Source organism: Copadichromis virginalis, linkage group LG17, assembly GCF_057382275.1.
Source record: "Copadichromis virginalis isolate Kocher_CV1m ecotype Utaka linkage group LG17, C_Virginalis_male_GT1.1, whole genome shotgun sequence".
In the NCBI taxonomy this organism is placed as follows: Eukaryota; Metazoa; Chordata; class Actinopteri; order Cichliformes; family Cichlidae; genus Copadichromis; species Copadichromis virginalis.
In genome coordinates, this window is record NC_140634.1 from 20,133,686 (window position 1) to 20,154,252 (window position 20,567).

General features: G+C 39.2%; 2 protein-coding genes across 2 annotated transcripts; both read left to right on the plus strand.

Annotated features, from left to right (window-relative positions):
• Positions 1-788: 788 nt before the first annotated feature.
• LOC146689332 (uncharacterized) lies at positions 789-9,458 on the plus strand. Its single transcript, XM_085437374.1, has 5 exons — positions 789-806; positions 2,296-2,357; positions 4,020-4,185; positions 7,901-8,043; positions 9,350-9,458. Exons 1-5 carry the CDS (start codon positions 789-791, stop codon positions 9,456-9,458), a joined length of 498 nt encoding a protein of 165 aa, XP_085293500.1.
• Positions 9,459-10,177: 719 nt separating this feature from the next.
• cct2 (chaperonin containing TCP1, subunit 2 (beta)) lies at positions 10,178-20,263 on the plus strand. The gene is made up of 16 exons (XM_085436654.1): positions 10,178-10,261; positions 11,043-11,117; positions 11,212-11,277; positions 11,374-11,485; positions 14,325-14,401; positions 14,514-14,626; positions 14,713-14,915; positions 14,996-15,096; positions 15,224-15,351; positions 16,208-16,311; positions 16,443-16,562; positions 16,638-16,766; positions 17,282-17,385; positions 18,385-18,484; positions 19,677-19,818; positions 19,898-20,263. Exons 1-16 carry the CDS (start codon positions 10,259-10,261, stop codon positions 19,926-19,928), a joined length of 1,608 nt encoding a protein of 535 aa, XP_085292780.1. The 5' UTR covers positions 10,178-10,258; the 3' UTR covers positions 19,929-20,263.
• Positions 20,264-20,567: the final 304 nt, after the last annotated feature.

Consider the following 20,567-nt stretch of genomic DNA (forward strand, 5'->3'; position numbering starts at 1 on the left):
ATTCGTAAGTTTTATATTCAACATTCAAGTTTATGGGGATGTGCCACTTTCTATGCATTACCATAGTGTAAACGTGGTCCTGACTTCAACCTGTAATCAAACCTTGTAATTACTGACTTTCTATATTGCACCGCTATTGGGTAAAAAATTTAACTTTATGTTTACGGCCAGTTTTAGCTTCACAAATGGGCTCCTCCATCATAAATCCAGCGTGCAGTGTGTATTTACTCTAAAACAGACTGGTCACATTTTGTTGGGAAAAGTGTTTTCCTCTTGAATTCTACGAGCTCAGAGGTAAAAAATGCAAAACTGAAAGTTTCCTACTTGAAAGATGAAACATGCTAACACAAACATCAAGGAGATGCATTCAAAATTAAAGTAATACAAATTAGAAACATCCTATCTCAAAGTAATGCTCATGCTTGCTTGCGTATTTATTATTTCTAGGCTCGACTGCTGTATTTCATCAAAAATATGTAGAGGCCACCTTTAAAAGTCACTGAATGATTCAAAGTGCTGTATGTATGAACATAATTTTTTAAGAGAATCTGGTTTCTTGACCATGTGAGTTTGTTCAGCAGAAAGCACACACACACACACACACACACACACACACACACACACACACACACACACACACACACACACACACACACACACACACTGATGACTAATTCAGGTGGAGGAGGTGCAGCAGAAACACCAAGCTAATTAGGCATCTGAGTGAACCAGCTCAGCTGCACAGAGGAAGCTAAAGTTGCAGGACAGAGACAAAGCAAAGGACCAAGATGGACTCTCAGCACATTGTAAGTATCTGCTGAGTTGTTTTTCTTTATTTAAATACATTATTTGTGGTTACTAAAAAAAATGCTGTATTGAACATTATTTTTAAAAATTATAAGGAAAACAGAAAGCCTAAGCTCTCAGCTGCTGCATGGGTCCGTTGACTTTTGATTTTGACACTGAATGCAGATTGAATTACGTGAGTTTCATATCATAACAGTTAGTTAAAATGATGATTCCCTCTATTAATAAAGGAAAAAAATAATCCAAGCCTATCTGGTCCTGAGTTAAAAATCACGAGTTAAGTGTGATCAACCATATTTGTTTGGATAGCTGAGTACAATTTCATTAGTCACACTTAGATTAGATTACTTAAGTAGAACCTGCGTGACAAAGTGAAGTAGGTTTCAAGATCTCAAAAATCAACAGATCCTGTTACAATCTAAAGAAACAAACAGCTGAGAAACAAAGTGTTTGATATCTATCAGTCTGGAAAGGGTTACAAAGACCGTTATTCACAAATGGAGAAAACATGGAACATCTGTGAACCTACCCAGGAGTGACCAGCCTACCAGAAGTAGTCTGAGTGGATCATTGCCTCAATAATAAAAGAGACTGGGCAAAACTGGCATCCATGGGAGACTTCCATGGAGAAAACCCCTGCTGACTAAAAAGAGCACAAAGGCTTGTCTGACATTACCAAAAAGCATCTTGATGAACCCCCAAGTTTTGGGGGGAAATATTCTGTGGACTGATGACACAAAAGCTAAACTTTTTGGAAAGTTTGGGTTACATTAAATCTGGAGCAAAACTAACACAGCAATTCATAAAAAGAACATCACAGTCAAACATGGTGGTAGTAGTATCCTGGTCTGAGGCTGCTTTGCTACTTGAGGACCTGTATGACTTGTTGTAATTGTAGAATTCTGCAAAAAAGATTGGGCCAAAATTCCTCCACAGAGATCTCAAAGACTTATTGACTGTTGTCAAAAATGCTTGATTGCAGTTGTTGCTGCAAGGATGGCCCAACCTGTTAAAATTTAAATCTACATTTTGCATATTTAACACTACCACTTTGTAATGTATATTACACTGATGGTGAGTTCATACAGACTGGTACTCAAAGGCCTTGGGTAACAAACAAAAGCATCAGCTGAGAGCTTGTGAGGTCATTCAGGACTGGAGTGACCTCTCTGGGTTAATTTGGTTGGACCAGTGAGGTAAATCTACACAAAACAAAAAAGACAAAAACCAGGTGTAGCATTCCTGAGCCGATATAACCACCTAATCTCTACTCTGTGTGTGTGTGTGTGTGTGTGTCTGGTGTCGTCTGTCAGCCCGGAGACTGATGGACAGATGTCTCCTGTCACCACGGTAACTGTCTCCTTCTTTTCCAGGCTTCCGTCTGTCCTCTGACAACATGTAATTAACTGACACTCTACCCTCTGTGTGCGTGCATGTGTGTGTGTGTGTGTGTGTGTGTGTGTGTGTGTGTGTGTGTGTGTGTTGCAGGGCCGGATCGGAGCTCAACATCTCTCTCAGATTCAGGAGGAGTCGGACAGCAGAGAGCACAGGTAACCGGTCAGGTGAAGAGATACACCACCGATAGAAAGAAAAGAAAGAAAGAAAAAACAGGAAATGACAAATTGATCTGAAACAAACGAGTCTGATTAAGAAGCTACCAGGCAAAGGTAGGATTACACAAGCAGGAAGAGAGGCTAAAAGGGGAGGGGGACAGTCTTGATAGTGCGTTCGTGCACATCATTGTTGTCATCATTTCACATAGGAAGGCTCCTAACTGAGCAAATTGACCTGGGAGTATCTGTATTAAGAGCTGTTTGATTTCTCTAGATGCTAAGGAAAGGCGCATGTGTGCTTCCTTTGTTACCTCCTTTAGCAGAGGATACATTGGAGCATCTTTTGAAGCAGACAGTGCCATCTATCTATTCATAGCGACGCACCACCTGACGATTAATGAAAGCAGTAAGCAAAGCAAAGTAGTGCATATCATGTAAATGTTGAGTATATGTGTCCATTTCATAACATAATTTGATATGTTTTCAATTTTTAATAACAGACCATTAAACCCACAGCTGAACTCTGAGCATCAAATAAAATCTGCAACAGAGATTTATATAAGCTCTCTAAATCAAGATTATAAGCAATATTAATTATACTTAAGTTTCCCTGTAAATAAGCTTCCATTAGTTATGTCCCCACAATGGCCTCTTAATTGCATAAGTAATAGTCATATAAAATCCTAAACAAGGAGGAGGATTGGAGTTAGAGTCCAACATCTCTCTAGCAGGAAACATTATAATGCTGATGATTTATAATTTATTTCATTCAGAAATCAGGTTGTTGTTTTTATGATCTGCATGAAACAACGCAGTAAGAGAACACTGGGGAAGGTTTAGGGTTAGCATTTATACTGCATGTATTTAATAAAATAGCTCGTTAAAAACACAAAATGAACAATCGATTAGCCTTAACTATTGACTTAAATTGATTAAATAATAGGAATAGAAGGTTCAAATTTCCAAAAGAGAATAAAAGCACAACTTAGATTTTGGTGGTTAGTAAAGTGGTTAAAAAAATTAAAAATAAGAACTATAAAGCAAAGTCATCCAAACTAAACTTGGATGGAAACATTGCTGCTGGCAATAGAGGACCTGGAAACTCAGTCAGGGCATTCAATCTGATAACCGTGTGTGTGTGTGTGTGTGTGTGTGTGTGTGTGTGTGTGTGTGTGTAAGAGAGAGATAATCTGCACTGAAGCACAACCTTGGCAGAGGGATACTTTACTGTGATCAGACCCACTGTGTAAACAAATCTGAATGGAAACTGGTTTACATGGAGGAGTTTGTGTGTCACAGTGTGTGTGTGTGTGTGTGTGTGTGCGTGCGTGCGTGCGTGCGTGCGTGTGTGTGTGTGCGTGCGTGCGTGCGTGCGTACGTGTGACTATATGTCTTTGTGAGGCTTAGCTCTTTTATAAAGATTTAATCTTCAAAGGGCTCTTTGAGAGTTCCGACTTGGTTTTTAGGGTTCATGTTTAAAATCAGTTTTGGTCCTGAGAACATGATATTAACATGGGTCCACACAAAGATAGGATGGCAAATTTCTGTGTGTGTCTGTGTGTTAATTGCTATGCCAATCAGCACGCACTGTCAGCTTGACAAGATTAAGACATGATGGGCTGAAATATGAACTCATCACTCTCCCTCCTGCTCTGTCAGTTCCTGTTTCCTGCCGCCAATCATCCAGCAGCAGCAGAAAGGCGAAAGAAGGAAAGCACGTGTGGTGGAGAGACAGGAAGAGAGGAGTCCGTCTGATGATCCATCCTCGCTGCCTCTGGGCAGCCAACAGGAGAAGCTGGAGGACAACAGGAGTCTGCTGGAGGAGGTAATGTTTACAAAGATATTACAAATTCACATCACAGCTGTGGTTGATTGTTAGAAGAAGATCAAGATGAAGCAGCTCACCCACTACAATTTCTGAGGTATATTTAATATATAAATACCAGATAAATACTGATTTTAAGACTTAATACTGCACAATGTAAAAAATATGTTTTAAAAAAGACAAGACAAAACGATCTAGCTAGCTGTGCCTGTAACATTTGGGTATGGGTATATTTAAAGACAGTCAGTTTTAAACCTTATAATTTTTTTTTCTTTTTGTTACTTTGTTACTCTTACTTCATAAAATTCGATAGTCTATGTTCTTCAAATTAAAACGGCCAATCACAAGAAAGCGGACAAACTGTGAACTGTGACTTATACACAGTGTTTACATTTGAAGAGAGATGTGAATTAATTAATTTATTAGTATTTATAAATCATTTTTATCAGCTAAATTAATGTATGAATACCAAAATAAAATACTTTCTTGGAACTTTGCCCAGAAAATGGAATTAACTGATAAGCTAAACCTTGCTAGGAATTTTTACAATCTATGATAGGAATTACAAGATCAATAAAATGGACAGTAAAAAAAGAGTACAGACGAGTAAGAACAGAAGAAAGAATGAATGCATTTAAAAAAGATTTATTGAAGGAAAACTGGGGTGAAGTATATCAGGAACAGGACGTTAATAGTGCTTATAATAAATTCCTTAGAATATTTACATTACTGTACAATACCAACTGTCCAATAAAGCAATATAGTAGGAAACAGAAATATATGGACTGTCCATGGATAACAAAAGGTCTGCAAAATGCATGTATAAAGAAAAATGCTCTATACAGAGAGTTCTTAAGAACGAGAACTAAAGATGCTGAAATCAGATACAAAAGATATAAAAATAGGTTAACTAATATACTTAGATTTAGTAAAAAGGAATACTATAAGAAGCAATTAGATATAAATAGAAATAATAATAAAAGATTATGGGAAATCCTGAACAGTGTTATAAAATGTGGGACTGGACAAAAGAACTATCCCAAGTATTTCATTTGTAATGACCATGAAGAATACAATATGGATGTTGTGGCAAATAGTCTCAATGAATTCTTTGTAACTGCTGGACCAAATTTAGCAAGAACAATCACTCATCCTGGGAAAGCACAGGAAAAACCCGATACACTGATTGACAGAAATCCATATTCTATGTTTCTCACAGCCGTTGATGAAAATGAAGTTCTTGAAATTGTCAAAAAATGTAAAAATCACAAATCTTTGGATTGTAATGATATTGATATGATAGTGGTTAAAAGAGTCATTGAGGCTATTATAAAACCATTTACATACATCTGTAATTTATCATTTCAAACTGGTCGATTTCCAGACAGAATGAAAATAGCAAAAGTTATACCTCTATACAAATCTGGAAACAAACACCATTTCACAAACTACAGGCCTGTCTCTTTACTACCTCAATTCTCAAAAGTTCTTGAAAAACTGTTTAAAAACAGACTGGAAAAATTTGTAGATAAACATAAACTACTCACTGAGAGTCAGTACGGATTCAGATCAAGCAGATCAACATCATCGGCACTATTAGATTCAATAGAATACATCACAAATTCCATAGACAAAAAGCAATATGTGGCTGAGTTATTCATAGACTTGAGAAAGGCATTTGACACTATAGATCATGATATATTAATAAGAAAACTGGAACGTTATGGTGTCAGAGGGGTAGTTTTAGATTGGGTCCGGAGTTATTTAAGTGACAGAAAGCAGTTTGTGAAAATAAATGGTGGTTGCTCCTTATGTATGGACATTGCTTGTGGTGTACCCCAAGGGTCAGTTTTGGGTCCAAAATTCTTCAACTTGTACATTAACGACATCTGTAAAGTGTCCAAAGTATTAAAAATGGTTCTCTTTGCTGACGATACAAACATTTTTTGCTCTGGTGATGATCTGCAGAATTTATTGGAGGATAATTCAATCAGAGCTCCCTGACCTGCTGTCCATCTACACCAAGCGGTGCAAGTCCAAAGCTAGGAAGATTATGATGGACCTCTCCCATCCCAACAATGGACTCTTCTCACTGTTGAGGTCTGGGAAGCGCTTCCGCTCCCTTAAGGCCAAAACAGAGAGAATGAAGAGGAGCTTCTTCCCCCAGGCTATTCGGGGCCTGAACCAGGTGTAGGACTGGACTCTCCCAACACGTCACTATAAGACTGGACTCTCACACACGTCACCACACGCACCACCACACATTTCCTATAATCCTATAATTCCTATAATTTATAATCCTTATCTTTATAATCTCTTCTGCTATTTGCACATTCTTTACTGTAAATTCCTAAGTTAATTTGTAAATTTTTGTAGTAAATTGTAAATATTGTAAAACTTTTCTTCTGTCATTTAATGGTCGGGCATTGTACAGCTACAAGCATTTCACCCCCATGTCATACTGTGTATGGTTGTGTGTGTGTGACAAATAAAATTTGAATTTGAATTGAATTTGAATTTGATATGACTAATGAAATAAGTAAAGTGAAGTTCTGGCTTGATAAAAACAAATTATCATTAAATTTGAATAAATCTAAACTGATGTTATTTGGAAATAGTAGTTTAAATACAAATGCAAAGATTCAAATAAATGGTGTTGATATTGAAAGAGTCAGTGAAAATAAATTTCTGGGGGTAATAATAGATGAAAAACTTAACTGGAGAGCTCACGTAAGATATATTCATTCCAAAGTATCACGAAGCATTGCAGTACTAAACAAGGCAAAACAGGTATTCGACAGAACATCACTTCATATTCTCTACTGTTCACTGGTTTCACCATACTTAAGCTATTGTGCAGAGGTCTGGGGCAATAACTATAAAACCACATTACATTCACTTTTTACTCTTCAAAAAAAAGCAATTCGAATCATCCACAATGCAGGTTATAGGGAACATACAAACGCACTATTTTTGCAGTCTGAAATATTGAAAATTGACGATATAGTGAAATTCCAAACAGCACAAATTCTATTCAAAGCAAAAAATAAAGAACTGCCAGGTAATATTCAGAGTATGGTTTTTTTGAAAGAAGGAAGTTATAATTTAAGGGGTTTTTGTAACTTCAAAACAATGAAGGTACGTACTACAAGAAAAGGCTTTTGTGTTTCTGTTCATGGAGTGAAACTATGGAACAAACTGAATATGGAATTAAAGCAATGTCCAAACATAAAACTGTTCAAAAAGAGTTATAAAAATATGATCTTCTCGATCTATAAAGAAAAGGAAAATATTTAAATTAAGTGAATGTCTCTATTTAAAAACAAACAAACAAACAAAAAATTCATGATGTGATATTATAGTATATAGTATATCAGAAATCTGTTCACTATTTTTATTACAAATTATATCAGTAAGGAAGCTGACTAAATATTCACTGATAATTTATGGCAAAGGGGTGGGATTAAATAAGTGTATACTTCTTCCCACTCCTTTTCAACATGTAAATTAATCAGAATGTTTTTTTGTATGTAATTTGTATAGTATTTTTTTTCTCTCTTATTTCTTTTCTAAATGTACTTGTATATTGTTCACATGTTGAAATAAATTACCAATCAATCAATCAATCAATCAATCAATCAATGTTTCTGTGTCTAAAGCTTGATGTACATCCTCGTGCTGGGTGATTAGAGTGGGTTTTTCTTTTTTTTTTCAGTTAGCTCATATCGAGAAAGAGCTTCGAGAGTCTCAGCAGCTGGATGAGGAGCGACAGCGGGAAGCTGAATTCCTCCATCAACAGCAAAACAAGCTGCTGTGGCAAAACCTCTGTTACCTGAGTCTCAGCCAGCGGATCACCAAGTACGCAAAAATACGCAAACACACCCGAGGAGTTAAAGTTATGTAGTATTTTTAGCCTGTTTGCTTTAAAACATACAAAATAACCTCTCCACAAAAACCCTCTGCTTTCTGTGAGTACTCTGGTTAAAAAGAGATCCTTTAAAATCCTTTAAAATATTGTAAGAAACAGTCATTTCTGATAAAACTCATTCAAGCTGAGCTGGTTGACTCAGAAATATTCAAGTAAAAATAAAGATTTGAGGAATTTTGCTAAAATTCCTCTTTCTAAAATGTATCAGAAAAGCCTGTTGAATGTTTTATGTTTTCCTTTTGTTGTTGCTCCTCTATTTAACCCTGCATTTCTCTTCCATTCAGCTTCATTAACCACAAATTTAAGAAAAGAAAAAAAAAACCTTTGTCAGCTTCACCGTCCGATCTTTAAGTGATGACGTATGAACCCTGATTGCGGGTCCAAATTACTCTGCGTTTATTAAGGCTGTTGTGTTTTTAACATGCTTTAATGTTTTGTGTCTTGTTCTATTTAAATTGAACAAACCAGTAAAAACAGGCAGTGTTCACTTTCTGTCTCTCTCGGTTTTTCTTTTCATTATAAAGTTCGGTTTTTAAAACCTTACAGTGTCACCACAGCCCAGCCCATGCAGCAGTAAATTAATGACTAACCTCATATTGTGGATGGATTATCTCAGTTGTTCTCCTGACTGAAGTTTGGTCTGTTTACAGCATCCTGCCATGCGATTGCATTTGTCTCTAACCATCGGGAACCCTCACGCTAACTTTTATTGAATGGAAAAAAGTTAGCGTTCATCTTCCAGCTTCACTGTATTTATGTTATGCTAACATAGTTGTGTCGCCAGCGATCACGTAGCACATCATTATATACCAGCAAATAGTTTACAGAAAATTTCTCTTTCAGCCAAGCCGTCTGATCTTTTATTATAACATCACCTTGTACTTACAGCTTTGTTACCGAACCATCATAATGGAAGGGCTTTTAACAGAAAAAGACTTCATTTGAAATCTAATGTCTTCTAGTCTCTAGAAAAATGTGGCTAAATCTCACCCACCCCTAGCCCTAGAAAGTTGATATGGTGGATGTTGAAATATTAAACGGTTTTATTGTTGGTAATTTAGAAATTCTGAACATTTTTTTTCTAACCTGAAACATGGCTGGGCTCTGAATTAAAAAGTATAAATGAGTCTAAGAGTAGATAAATTAAAACAGCTGCATTTATCCTGACACATTTACAGTGTCAGGGATAATTAACTGATGATTAACTTTTTTGAGTGTAATCTTTTCCCTGTATAGACCCTGGGTCAGCAGCTACTTCAAGACGTTTCCCATGCACATCTACTGTCTGCCAGTCCAGGGCCCCAGTCGCAAAGGCAGGAGGTGGGGACTGAAGAAGAGGAGATGACTTACACTTTGTAAATTTGTTGGAAAAATATGCGTTTATTTATGTTTTTTATCATACAAATAAATGTCATTTCCTTATTCTTGGCAAAACTTTCTGATTTATTGTTTTTAGTTTAGTTTAGATGCTGATCATTGTGTCAGGTGTGTTGATCATCTAGATAACATCATGTAATGATAATAATAAAGAACTGGGGAGATTAAAAGTGTTTATTGTCCACTGCAGTGTCTTTTATCCGCAACTTTAGGGACTGATGATACCCCCTAGTGTTTGCTTTCATTAACACAAAGTACTTCTAAGTGCTTCTAATTTTGAAGTCAAAAGATGTCTCTGCTTTGTGAACGACCTATTGATTAGTTTTGCTAGCTTTTGCTCACGGGAAAACATATATTATACTTCATATTTCAAATATGATCTGGATATGATCATATACTATGGTCATACCAGACCTCACCTTTCAGTGTGAGAAAATGAGCCTTTCATATACTGCATTTGAAAAGGGCAAGTGTATTAATCTCACTAACACAGTAGACACAAGGATAAGTTAGAATTTAAAAATCCCAAACGAAGGTAATTAAACCACATTAAGCATCCTTTGATGAAGACTATGGTTTAAAATCATATATTTGTTCTTCTGTATGATACATACCGTATATGGGTGTAAAATTGAACAGATGTTGGAACGGAGTGTTTTCCGTGATCGACTCTGAATGCAGCACTACGTTTGTACGTCACAGCGTCACAGCGTCGTCCCTCCCTTCTTGAGTGTGCGTGCACAGCTTCTCCGCTGAATACTAGACATTATGGTGAGCTTTTACCGTTGTTTCTTTAATATTTTGGACAGGTCTAAATAAACAGATTCGCTCCTATTTGTCTACAAGCGCTTACAGATTCAGTTCAGCAGCTTCTAAGTCATTAGTCAGTTTCAGAGTCAGTTTGGCTCCCCATTAGCTGGCGGTGCTAACCGGCAAGCAAGCACATGGACGTTGTGAATGCGCTAGCAGCTAAGCTAACAGCTTAAATGTGGACCTGTGTGTCATTACATAGGTTGTGATGAAGCTGGCAGATTTATGGCAGCGAACGGAGAAAACTAATCTGTGTGGTTGCTTTGGTGCCCCTCTGGCTGCTCTTGTTCCTCTCGTTTAACCCGTTAGCATGCTAACGGAGGGTTGGTTGTCATTTGTGCTTTGTGACTGTTTGAGGAACAACTCAGCAATTCTAGACGGTAATAAATGGTTAATTGCACTATAGGCGGAAAAAAGGGAACGTGACCGACAAGTAAATGTTTAAACAGCTAACATGAGACAGAGATGTTTAAATTTTTACGTTGTGCTTATTTTCTTATTAATTTGTCTAAAAGCTTCTAGCGGTTTCTAGTGTATTAGGGGCGGGTCTCGACTGTCGCTGCTGCTTTCACGGCCGCAGGAAAAAAATACCCTGTGCACGCCTAGCAGCAACATATAGATATACATTTAATTCAAGTTTGTTAAAGTGTAACATTTTGTGGCTTTTTTGTGAACTGTACAAAAGTTACTGTAATGATCAGTAATCAGTGACTGACTGTTTGATTGTTGCCTTTCTTTGTAGGCGTCCTTATCGATGGCCCCGGTCAACATCTTCAAACATGGAGCAGATGAAGAAAAAGCAGAGACTGCTCGACTGGTGAGTTGCTTTGTATGAGATACATACTCGCCATAAAAAAATGTGTTTATTCTGTTTCAAGTTCAGTTAAATCTTTGAATTTTTCTCCCTCTAGTCATCTTTTATTGGTGCCATCGCTATTGGTGATCTGGTGAAGAGCACTCTTGGCCCAAAGGGGATGGTAGGTTGATTCAAACCTCAAGAGTGCTACTGTAGAATTTTAGTCTAAGGAAACACAAGAATAAGTTGTAATCAGGGGGTTTCTCTTTCTCTTCAGGATAAGATCCTGCTCGGTGGCGGGAAGAGTGGCACAGTGACTGTGACCAATGATGGTGCAACCATCCTGAAAGCTATCGGTGTCGACAACCCAGCTGCCAAAGTTCTGGTTGGTGAGTGGAGACGCTTGACACTTTAAGAGCCAGGTTAAAGGTTTAAAAGAAAAAATAAACATTAATGAAGGTTTCTTGGTGCTGAATTTGCACTACCTCACTAAAAGTAGGCTAACGAATAAAAAAGCTGATTTAAAGTAGAGTGTTCATGCTTATTGGTTAAGACACAGTAAAAAATACTAATTAACCCTTTAAGACCTACCATAGAACCAAGTGCGCCAGAGCTTATATTATATTTTTACATGCTGTAGAGCCATTTTTGGGAGCATTTCAAGTTGATATACATCAATACAACCATTATAACCCAAATTTTAATAATATGTCTGCATTAAGTGTATAGTAATTACATAAATTGCAAAAAAGTGCAATAAACTACAAAACAATTTAAAATCGTTTTTGTTTTTTTAACATATATTTTTAGTTAGAGAAATTTAAGAGGCTTATCCCTCAAAACTAAATACAAAAAAGTTGCACAAAATAGTTTCCCACCACAGGAAATTTATTTTAAGTGTCTTCATAGTTTTATTTGTGAAATACACCAATTTTTATATACTGCAGGAAAAACGAAAATAAATATTATAGTGCAAATTTGCAAAAAAAACAGCATATGCATCAAAATAAACTATTTCCAGCAGTGCAATATGAGTCCTAAGCACCACAGAAACGACACAGAAAGTCATAAAGTCAAACATAACTTTTAAAAACACCAGTATAGGCTCATAAGGCCCTGATGGTAAAAAAACTACATTTCCGCAAAATGACGTTACTTCCGGTTCCGGGCAGGGCATGGCGGACATGCGATAGTTCGCGCTGATGGAAGTGTTACAAACAGCTGATCAGATCGGCAAAGCGTGTTTCTGGAATATTGTGTTTTTGTTGCTGCAAGTGCTTTTATGCAGTTTTTGCAAAGCTATATGTGGAAGGAAACTGTGACCTAGGACAAGCTGATGGCATAAGATGTAAGTACAACTCCTCCGGTCTCATATGCAAAAAAAAAATATTGTGCTAGCTTACGTGGTTACTAGGGGTGCAACGATATCCGTATCGATATTGAACCGTTCGATACAGTGCTTTCGGTTCGGTACGCATATGTATTGAACAATACAACATTTGTAATTTATTTTATCAATTTTCCTTCTGACGATGCTGTCTGTGTGGAGCGCTCAGTGAATCTGCGTTCGACTACTCCGCCTAGGCTGCACTGTGGAGCGCAGATCCACTGAGCGCTCAACACAGACAGCATAGTCAGAAGGAAGAGCGCAGGGCAAGCTAGCGAGACAGAAGTTAAGCTCTACTTGCAACAGGCAAATTGAACCTCATTCAGATCTGGCGTTTGGAATTATTTTGGTTTTCATGTGACGTATGACCCTGAAGGTAAGCGAGTCATGGACTAAAGTAAAACAGTATGTTGGATGTGCCACGCAATGCTCAATTACATGGGTGTGAACTAGTGTGTTAGCGCAGTTAGCTCGTTAAGGTGTTGGCCGTCTAGCCCCATCCGCGGTAGCTCGTTAACGGAGATTTGCCGTGTTGTGGCGTTAAGGTCATTTCAACGAGATTAACCTGAAAGCACTAGTGGGAACACAACGAATATGACTGCACATTTACGCCGACATCATCCTAGTGCAAAGACAAAAACAACAAGCATGCTACTAACTTTAGCCGAGTCATTTAGACAGCTGTTAGCACAGGATTCTCCTTATGCTGCTGAGAATATAGCCCAGAAGAAGCGATAGTATAGCTTTTATTTTGGAAAGAGCCATTTCTCTGTAATAAACTCTCTTTTCCAAAGATGATGTGATTCCTCAATCAGATACAGGGCTCGCAATATCGCTAGCCCGACGTCCCGGAGCTAGCGATTTTTTCAGTCGGGCTACCAAAATCTATCTCTTCCCTGCCCGTCGGGCTATTGTAGGAAAAATATATGTCAATGCTTTTGCATTCTTTCGGAAATGTAGCTGGGTAATTATGTCATTGGCATCGGTGAGCCACTGTCAATATGTGACATATTGAAGTCGCGTTTGAATTTGCGCTTGTTTTTTTGCTTTCACTTTGCAATCGTGTGAACTGTGTATAGAGAGCGACAGCACTGATCTGTGAGTGATGATAATTTGTGCACCAATTCCTCTGACATCGTCTTATTAATCGTTAGCTTACTATGCAAACATGACAAGTGAAATCTCCCGCAGCTTAAACATGTGAGAGGTTGATCGCGCAGAGAATCGCTGAGCTTATGTGAGTGAGTGTGTAAAAGCATTTCAGTTCTGCTGAGCCAAATAAGACAGGTCGGGGTGAAGAAGTGACAGCCAAAGAAAAGCTTACCACAAAACGGAAAAGTTATGACAAATCAGACTATAAGGCAAAAAGAAAGTGCAGCTTTATGGTTTCATGGACAAAAGAATCTCTGTGGCTGCAATATGACGAGCTAAATAACCAGGGCTGCACATAAGTGGTCCGCAGGTGCGCATTCGCTGTCAAAATAAAAAACACGCACAAGGGTTAGGGTTAAATTTAAAAACTGTACTTTTGAGTTAAAATATATATTTATAATTTTAATAAATGACAAATTAAAAATGCATGAACATTTTTTTTGTATCGAAAAAATATCGAACCGTGACACCAAAGTATCGAACCGAACCGAACCGTGAATTTTGTGTATCGTTGCACCCCTAGTGGTTACAGTGCTACCGGGATTTAAAAATAGTTACGCAAAACAGAGCGTGCCCGCTCTGACCGGCTTTAAAGGGTTAAGTGTAATTTAGAGATCCTTTGTAATCAAATGATATCACACTGAGACCTTTTATCTGAGGTTTTGATGGGAGAACAATTGTGTTTGCAGACATGTCCAAAGTTCAGGACGATGAAGTCGGAGATGGGACGACCTCCGTTACCGTGCTCGCTGCAGAGCTGCTGCGGGTAAATACCTATTTGTCAGACTCAGATTTCAAAGTAAAGCCACCCTGGTTCCCTGCTGTGGTGGCCATGTGGGTCTTGCTTGCAGTCTCAGCTGTCAGTGTTGCCATTTCAGGAGGCGGAGCTTCTGATCGCCAGGAAGATCCACCCACAGACTATCATCTCTGGCTGGAGGAAAGCGACTCAGGCGGCCAGAGAGGCTCTGAGGGACGCCGCTGTCGACCACAGGTGAGGCAAAATTAAGATGTCCGTGTTTGTCTCCTTGCTTTCACCTTCCGCTTTCCCTGCCTCATCATTCTCTCTGGTCTCCATAGCAACGACCCAGCTCGTTTCCAGGAGGACCTGCTGAACATCGCCCGCACCACACTGTCCTCCAAGCTGCTCACTCACCACAAAGATCACTTTGCCAAGCTCGCCGTCAACGCCGTCATGAGGCTGAAAGGCTCTGGAAACTTGGAGGCCATCCACATCATCAAGAAGCTGGGAGGCAGCCTCACCGACTCCTACCTGGATGAAGGTGAGGTCATGAAACGTCACGGATCTCCTGTCTCATTCCTGATTGGTTGCAGGACTTTAATGTCTGTTGTGCATGTCTAGGTTTCCTATTGGACAAGAAGATCGGAGTGAACCAGCCAAAGAGGCTGGAGAACGTCAACATCCTGATCGCCAACACCGGCATGGACACTGACAAGATCAAGGTAAAAACACCAGGTCACTGTCAGGAGACGTTGCAAGTTTCGGAAAGAAAGCGAGAGGATCTAAATCGGATGCTTCCTGTTCCTGTGTGATCGATATCGTGATTGTTTGTGTTTCTGCGTCTGTCAGATCTTCGGCTCCAGGGTTCGCGTTGACTCGACGGCAAAGGTCGCAGAGATCGAACTCGCAGAGAAAGAGAAGATGAAGGAGAAGGTCGACAGAATCCTGAAACACGGCATCAACTGCTTCATCAACAGGTACGACTGAACCGCCATTGCACGTTTCTGTAACCTGTCAGGTGTTCTGCTTCTGTCCTCCCCGAGGTTTAATCACATTGTTTTTGTCAGTCTAACCTGAAAGTCTTAGTGATGCTGAACTGTGAAGCTTCTTTTACTTTTTCATAAAGCCCGTGGCAGCTGCATTATTGCCCAGTCTGGCCCAAACTTCACACGTGTAATCAGAGGTTGATGCAAACACTTCTGTTATTGTATTGTATTTTGCACACCTGTTGCTTGTGAAGCTTGCACACAAGAATTTCACTTGCATGTGCTGTACCAGTGTACCTGCACATGTGATGTGACAATAAAAGTGATTTGATTTGATTTGACACGCCTGCATGCCAGAATTCAGGGGCTGTCATAGCACCATCTTGTTGTGCACTTCATAGCTGGATTAACACAGCTGCCTAAAATTTGGTCAGGGATGTTTTAAAAAGTCGAAGGTGCTCTTTGTTAAAAAAAAATGTATTAAATGTTTTTTCTTGGCAACATGTTGGATTTTGATGTGTTCCCATGAAACACAAAGCGGTCCCACAGGGTTTAAAACAGCAGCAGCTAAATCTGTTTGGTGGATATGAGGCTACTACTCACTGATCTCCTACACACAATTAGCAAAATGCAGACAAATTTCAAAGATGGTTAAGGCATTAGTTTTGTGTAAATAAACCTGAGAATACAGAATCCAATATTAACAGTGTGTAAAATAGTGAGCCATGTTCGTCAGCTTCAGCATGATGACCTCCATGTTTGTTTGAGGCAGTGGTCAATGGGACAGTTGCTCACTTTATCTCAGTGTCACTCACCCCAGTGTTTGTTTTGTTTTCCCTTCGTACAGGCAGCTCATCTATAACTACCCAGAGCAGCTCTTTGCTCAGGCTGGCGTCATGGCCATCGAGCACGCCGACTTCGCTGGCATTGAGCGCCTCGCTCTCGTCACCGGTGTGTATGCATATATAGAAACACACAAAAATAAACTGTTCTTTAACGAAAGGCGTGTTTTACAATCTTTTTCATGTGTTAAATACTTGAAAAAATGTGACCTTCACTGATTACTGATGTAATCTGATCAGGTGGGGAGATCACCTCCACCTTTGACCACCCAGAGCTGGTGAAGCTTGGGCACTGCAAGCTGATCGAGGAGGTGATGATCGGCGAGGACACGCTTATCCACTTCTCTGGAGTTGCCATGGGTACGAACACACACTGAGGACTTGAACTCATTTTTCATAATGACATACTCATCTTTAGCTCCTCCTCTTCCTCAGGTGAGGCATGCACCGTTGTCCTGCGGGGAGCGACCCAGCAGATCCTGGATGAAGCGGAGCGCTCACTGCACGATGCTCTGTGTGTGCTCGCACAGACAGTGAAGGAGCCACGCACGGTCTATGGAGGAGGTAGGCGCACATACAGCTGATCTAAAACTACAGCACTGTCCTCATTCTTCGCCCACCTTACAGCAGAGCACAAAAAATGCGGCACATGTGGAACATTAAGGTTCTTAACTCATTCATTGCCAGCCATTGGCAGTGAATGAGTTAAACCCATTGACTTATTCACTGCAATTGATGGCTATAGACGTCAATGGCAGTGAATGAGTTAAGGATGGGAATTTGTGTTAGCAGCATAATAAAGCTGTTTCTGTCCTGGATGCAGTCTCCACTTTACCATTGTGCTTACTGTCTTTAGTGCAATGAAAATAGAATTAATGTTTAAATCCACGCTGCAGAAAGCGCTGCTGTTTTCCTTCTCCGGCACACGAACTGAAATCAGCTGATTGTAGCATAGGTGGGATCGATCAGCAGGCAGACTTACAATTCCGGGGAACTGAACTACTGGGAGCCGGTTCTTGATTCCCATCCCTAATGATGAACTAATACATCTCACACCTGCGTGTTCTCCTTCTCATCAGGCTGCTCTGAGATGCTGATGGCTAAGGTTGTGAGTGATCTGGCCAACAGGACGCCAGGAAAGGAGTCAGTTGCCATGGAGTCATTTGCCAAGGCTCTGAGGATGGTAAATACTAAAACTCCGATTCTACAATTGTAAATTATAGGAATTTCTTTGATTACAACTAGGGCTGCTCAATTAATCGAATTTTAATCACGATTACGATCTGGGCTTTCAACGATCATTAAAAATGACTGAGCCGATTATTAGCCCCTCCCTCGTGCTTTACTCTCGCGCTGCTCCGTGTGGCAAATCGAGCGCACCTCTCTGCATTTCGAACACGTGTCACAACAATTAAGACCAGCGGTCCCCAACCTTTTTTGCACCACGGACCGGTTTATGCCCGACAATATTTTCATAGACCGGCCTTTAAGGTGTCGCGGATAAATACAACAAAATAAAACTAGTACCGGTACCGAAAAAAAGAAAATTTATTCATAACACACGTGAAAAGACCAAGGAAAACCAAGTAAACGATAAAAACGTTAACAAAATAACGCTGAAAACCGATAAAAACCCTGAAACCATTTCACACCTGAGCCTCAACTCTCACGGACCGGTACCAAACCGGTACCGGTCCGTGAGTCGTTTGGGGGTTGGGGACCGCTGATTAAGAGGACCCGAGGGAAGCTCGGAAAGCTGAGTTATTTGGAGAGGAGAGTGACTGCCGTTGGTTGAAAAGAGAGGTTAAAAAAAAGCTTCAGTGGTTGGAAACATTATGGGTTCGCAGAGTCAGACGTGGATCAAGTAGACATAGTGTCGTAGCTGCACCACAGAGCAACACTGCAAAGTTCACTAAACATAGATGTTTACATTTTTCATTTATTTTTTATATTGCAAACATTTGCACTGTTATCAGTATTTGCACACTATTTTATATTATTTTTTGACAATCTTTAAAGTCATTATTCAATACATTGTTATTGTTAAATAAATATCGTCAAATAATCGAGATCTCAATTTCAGTGAAAATAATCGTGATTATCATTTTTGCCATAATCGAGCAGCCCTAATTACAACCACATGTGACTTTGATCTCGTGTCATCATCCGCTTCCTCTTCCAGCTGCCAACCATCATTGCAGACAACGCCGGATACGACAGCGCCGACCTGGTGGCTCAGCTCAGAGCTGCGCATCAGGAGAACAAGACCACGTTTGGACTGAGTGAGTGATGCTCACAGACAAGCACACATCACCTCATCTCAGAACTAGAGGAATAATAACTATAATTATTAACAAACACATGTTTGCCTTATTTAAAAAATATATATATATCAAGGTTTATCCTTGAACCTGTGCTGCTCTACTAACACAGTCAGGACCACAGCTAGCTGCATACCAACTGAATCTAACTTCCTATGAAGATGGGTAAGTGCAGCTAATGCTAGAGAGAAAATATGCATCCTAGAAAGACTAGAACTAATATCATATAAAGAGGGTGAACATCTTAGAAAGATGGTTAACTATGTGGCTAAAGTGAAGGATGGCCAAATAACTAAGCTAACATATAAATATCTAACTTTTTTTTTTAATTGCTTATTTATTAAGCCAAAGTCCCAGAAGGTTGGCTAATTGTAGCTAAAGTCACATATAGAAAGCCAATTAAAGCTAAAATCAAAACAGCATGACTACTTAACTGAAGTCATAAACAATTAACATCCTACAAAGATGGTCAACTATAGAAAAGGGCATAGAAAGATGGCAAACATTGAAGAGGAATTGAAAGAGCAATTATGTAGCTAAACACAGAAAAATTAGTAACTACAGCTAAGGTTGTACAGCTAAAGACACTTAACTGTTTCGCTAAACCTAAAAATGTCAGACTAAAGTTAATGTCATAGACAGCTAGTATCATAAACATGGTTAACTACCTAAGTACACTTACGCATAGAAAGCTGACGAAAGACTGTTGTACAGACGTGCAATATCTTGTTATCTTGCTCGAATGCTTAGCTAAAGTCACAGGATAATGTTGCAGAGACACCTAATCTAGAAAGATTAACTATGTAGCTAAAGTCACAGGTGAAAATGCTAACTAAGGCTGTGTGAAATAAAAATGACTGTTTGGCTAAATTGCAAAAAAAGTTAACTAACGCTGGTGTTATAGACAAAAAGCTAATATCATAAAAGGATAGCAACTGAGCTAAAGCCACAAAAAGACAAACAACTACCACTTGCACCATAAAAAGGTAGCTAACATCTTACAAAGAAGGCTAACTACCTAGCTTAAATCACATTTTATTGTGAATAATTTAAACTGCTGACTAGCTTAGCATGCCTGTTTCTCCTGTTTTATTCTTGTGATTTGGTGGTTAAGCAGCTGTTAGATTCTAACAGCGTCTGTGTTTCCCCGCAGACATGTCTGATGGCACGGTGGGAAACATGGTAGATCTCTGCATCACAGAGTCGTTCCAAGTGAAGCGCCAGATGTTGCTGAGCGCGTCTGAGGCCGCCGAGATGATCCTAAGAGTGGACAACATCATCAAAGCTGCACCCAGGTCAGTTCAGTCCTTTTCAGATCATCTGCGTTTGTTCGTACCAGGTTACAGAAATTTACTCTTCATCTCTGTTCTGTAGGAAGAGAGTTCCCGACCATCACCCCTGCTAGAGGAAGAGGAGGATGAGAAAAAACAAACGGGGATCACTTTAGTTATTTATCACTTCTGTGTAGTTCAAATTACATCAAATTGTCAAATTTTTTTCTCTGTTGAATTGGCTGATGCTAACCACCAGACACAGCTAACATCAGTGGCTCTGCTAATGCTAGCTTATGCTGTGCAGTTTCAGCATAAAGTGAAGATGAGAAGTCTTCACACTGTTTTGTTTTTTATGCTAACATTAGCTGAGCTGTTGGCTGAGGCTGGTTGGTGCCAGCTACGCTTAGGAAAGAAGTTTGAACGTTGTTTTGTTTACTGAATAAATGAACCGGACACCATTACCTGATTCTTTTGTTGTTGTTATTTATTTAGTTTTTCATTCTTTGGCATTTATATTTAACATTTTCCAAATAATAGAAGTAATCACTGCAAATGAAAAAATCTGAAGCAGATTTAATCTTGTATAATTAGTCAGACTGCACATTAGGTTGGTGCAGGTTTCTGATCGAGTTGTTCTACTGAGATCAGCAGCTTGGAAACTGAAAGTCTATCACTCATTTTCAAGGTAATGCATTTATTGGTTACTTTATTAGTTACATTTTGCTGTTACCTGGCTTTACCTTTGCCTTCAGAACTGCCTCAGATATTTT

Excerpts from the sequence above, each read along its gene's own strand:
- LOC146689332 (XM_085437374.1), top strand. Across the intron at positions 2,358-4,019 it reads TCGGACAGCAGAGAGCACAG|TTCCTGTTTCCTGCCGCCAA; the intron begins GTAACCGGTCAG and ends CTGCTCTGTCAG. Across the intron at positions 8,044-9,349 it reads CTCAGCCAGCGGATCACCAA|ACCCTGGGTCAGCAGCTACT; the intron begins GTACGCAAAAAT and ends TTCCCTGTATAG.
- cct2 (XM_085436654.1), top strand. Across the intron at positions 11,118-11,211 it reads AAGCAGAGACTGCTCGACTG|TCATCTTTTATTGGTGCCAT; the intron begins GTGAGTTGCTTT and ends TTCTCCCTCTAG. Across the intron at positions 15,352-16,207 it reads ATCAACTGCTTCATCAACAG|GCAGCTCATCTATAACTACC; the intron begins GTACGACTGAAC and ends CCCTTCGTACAG.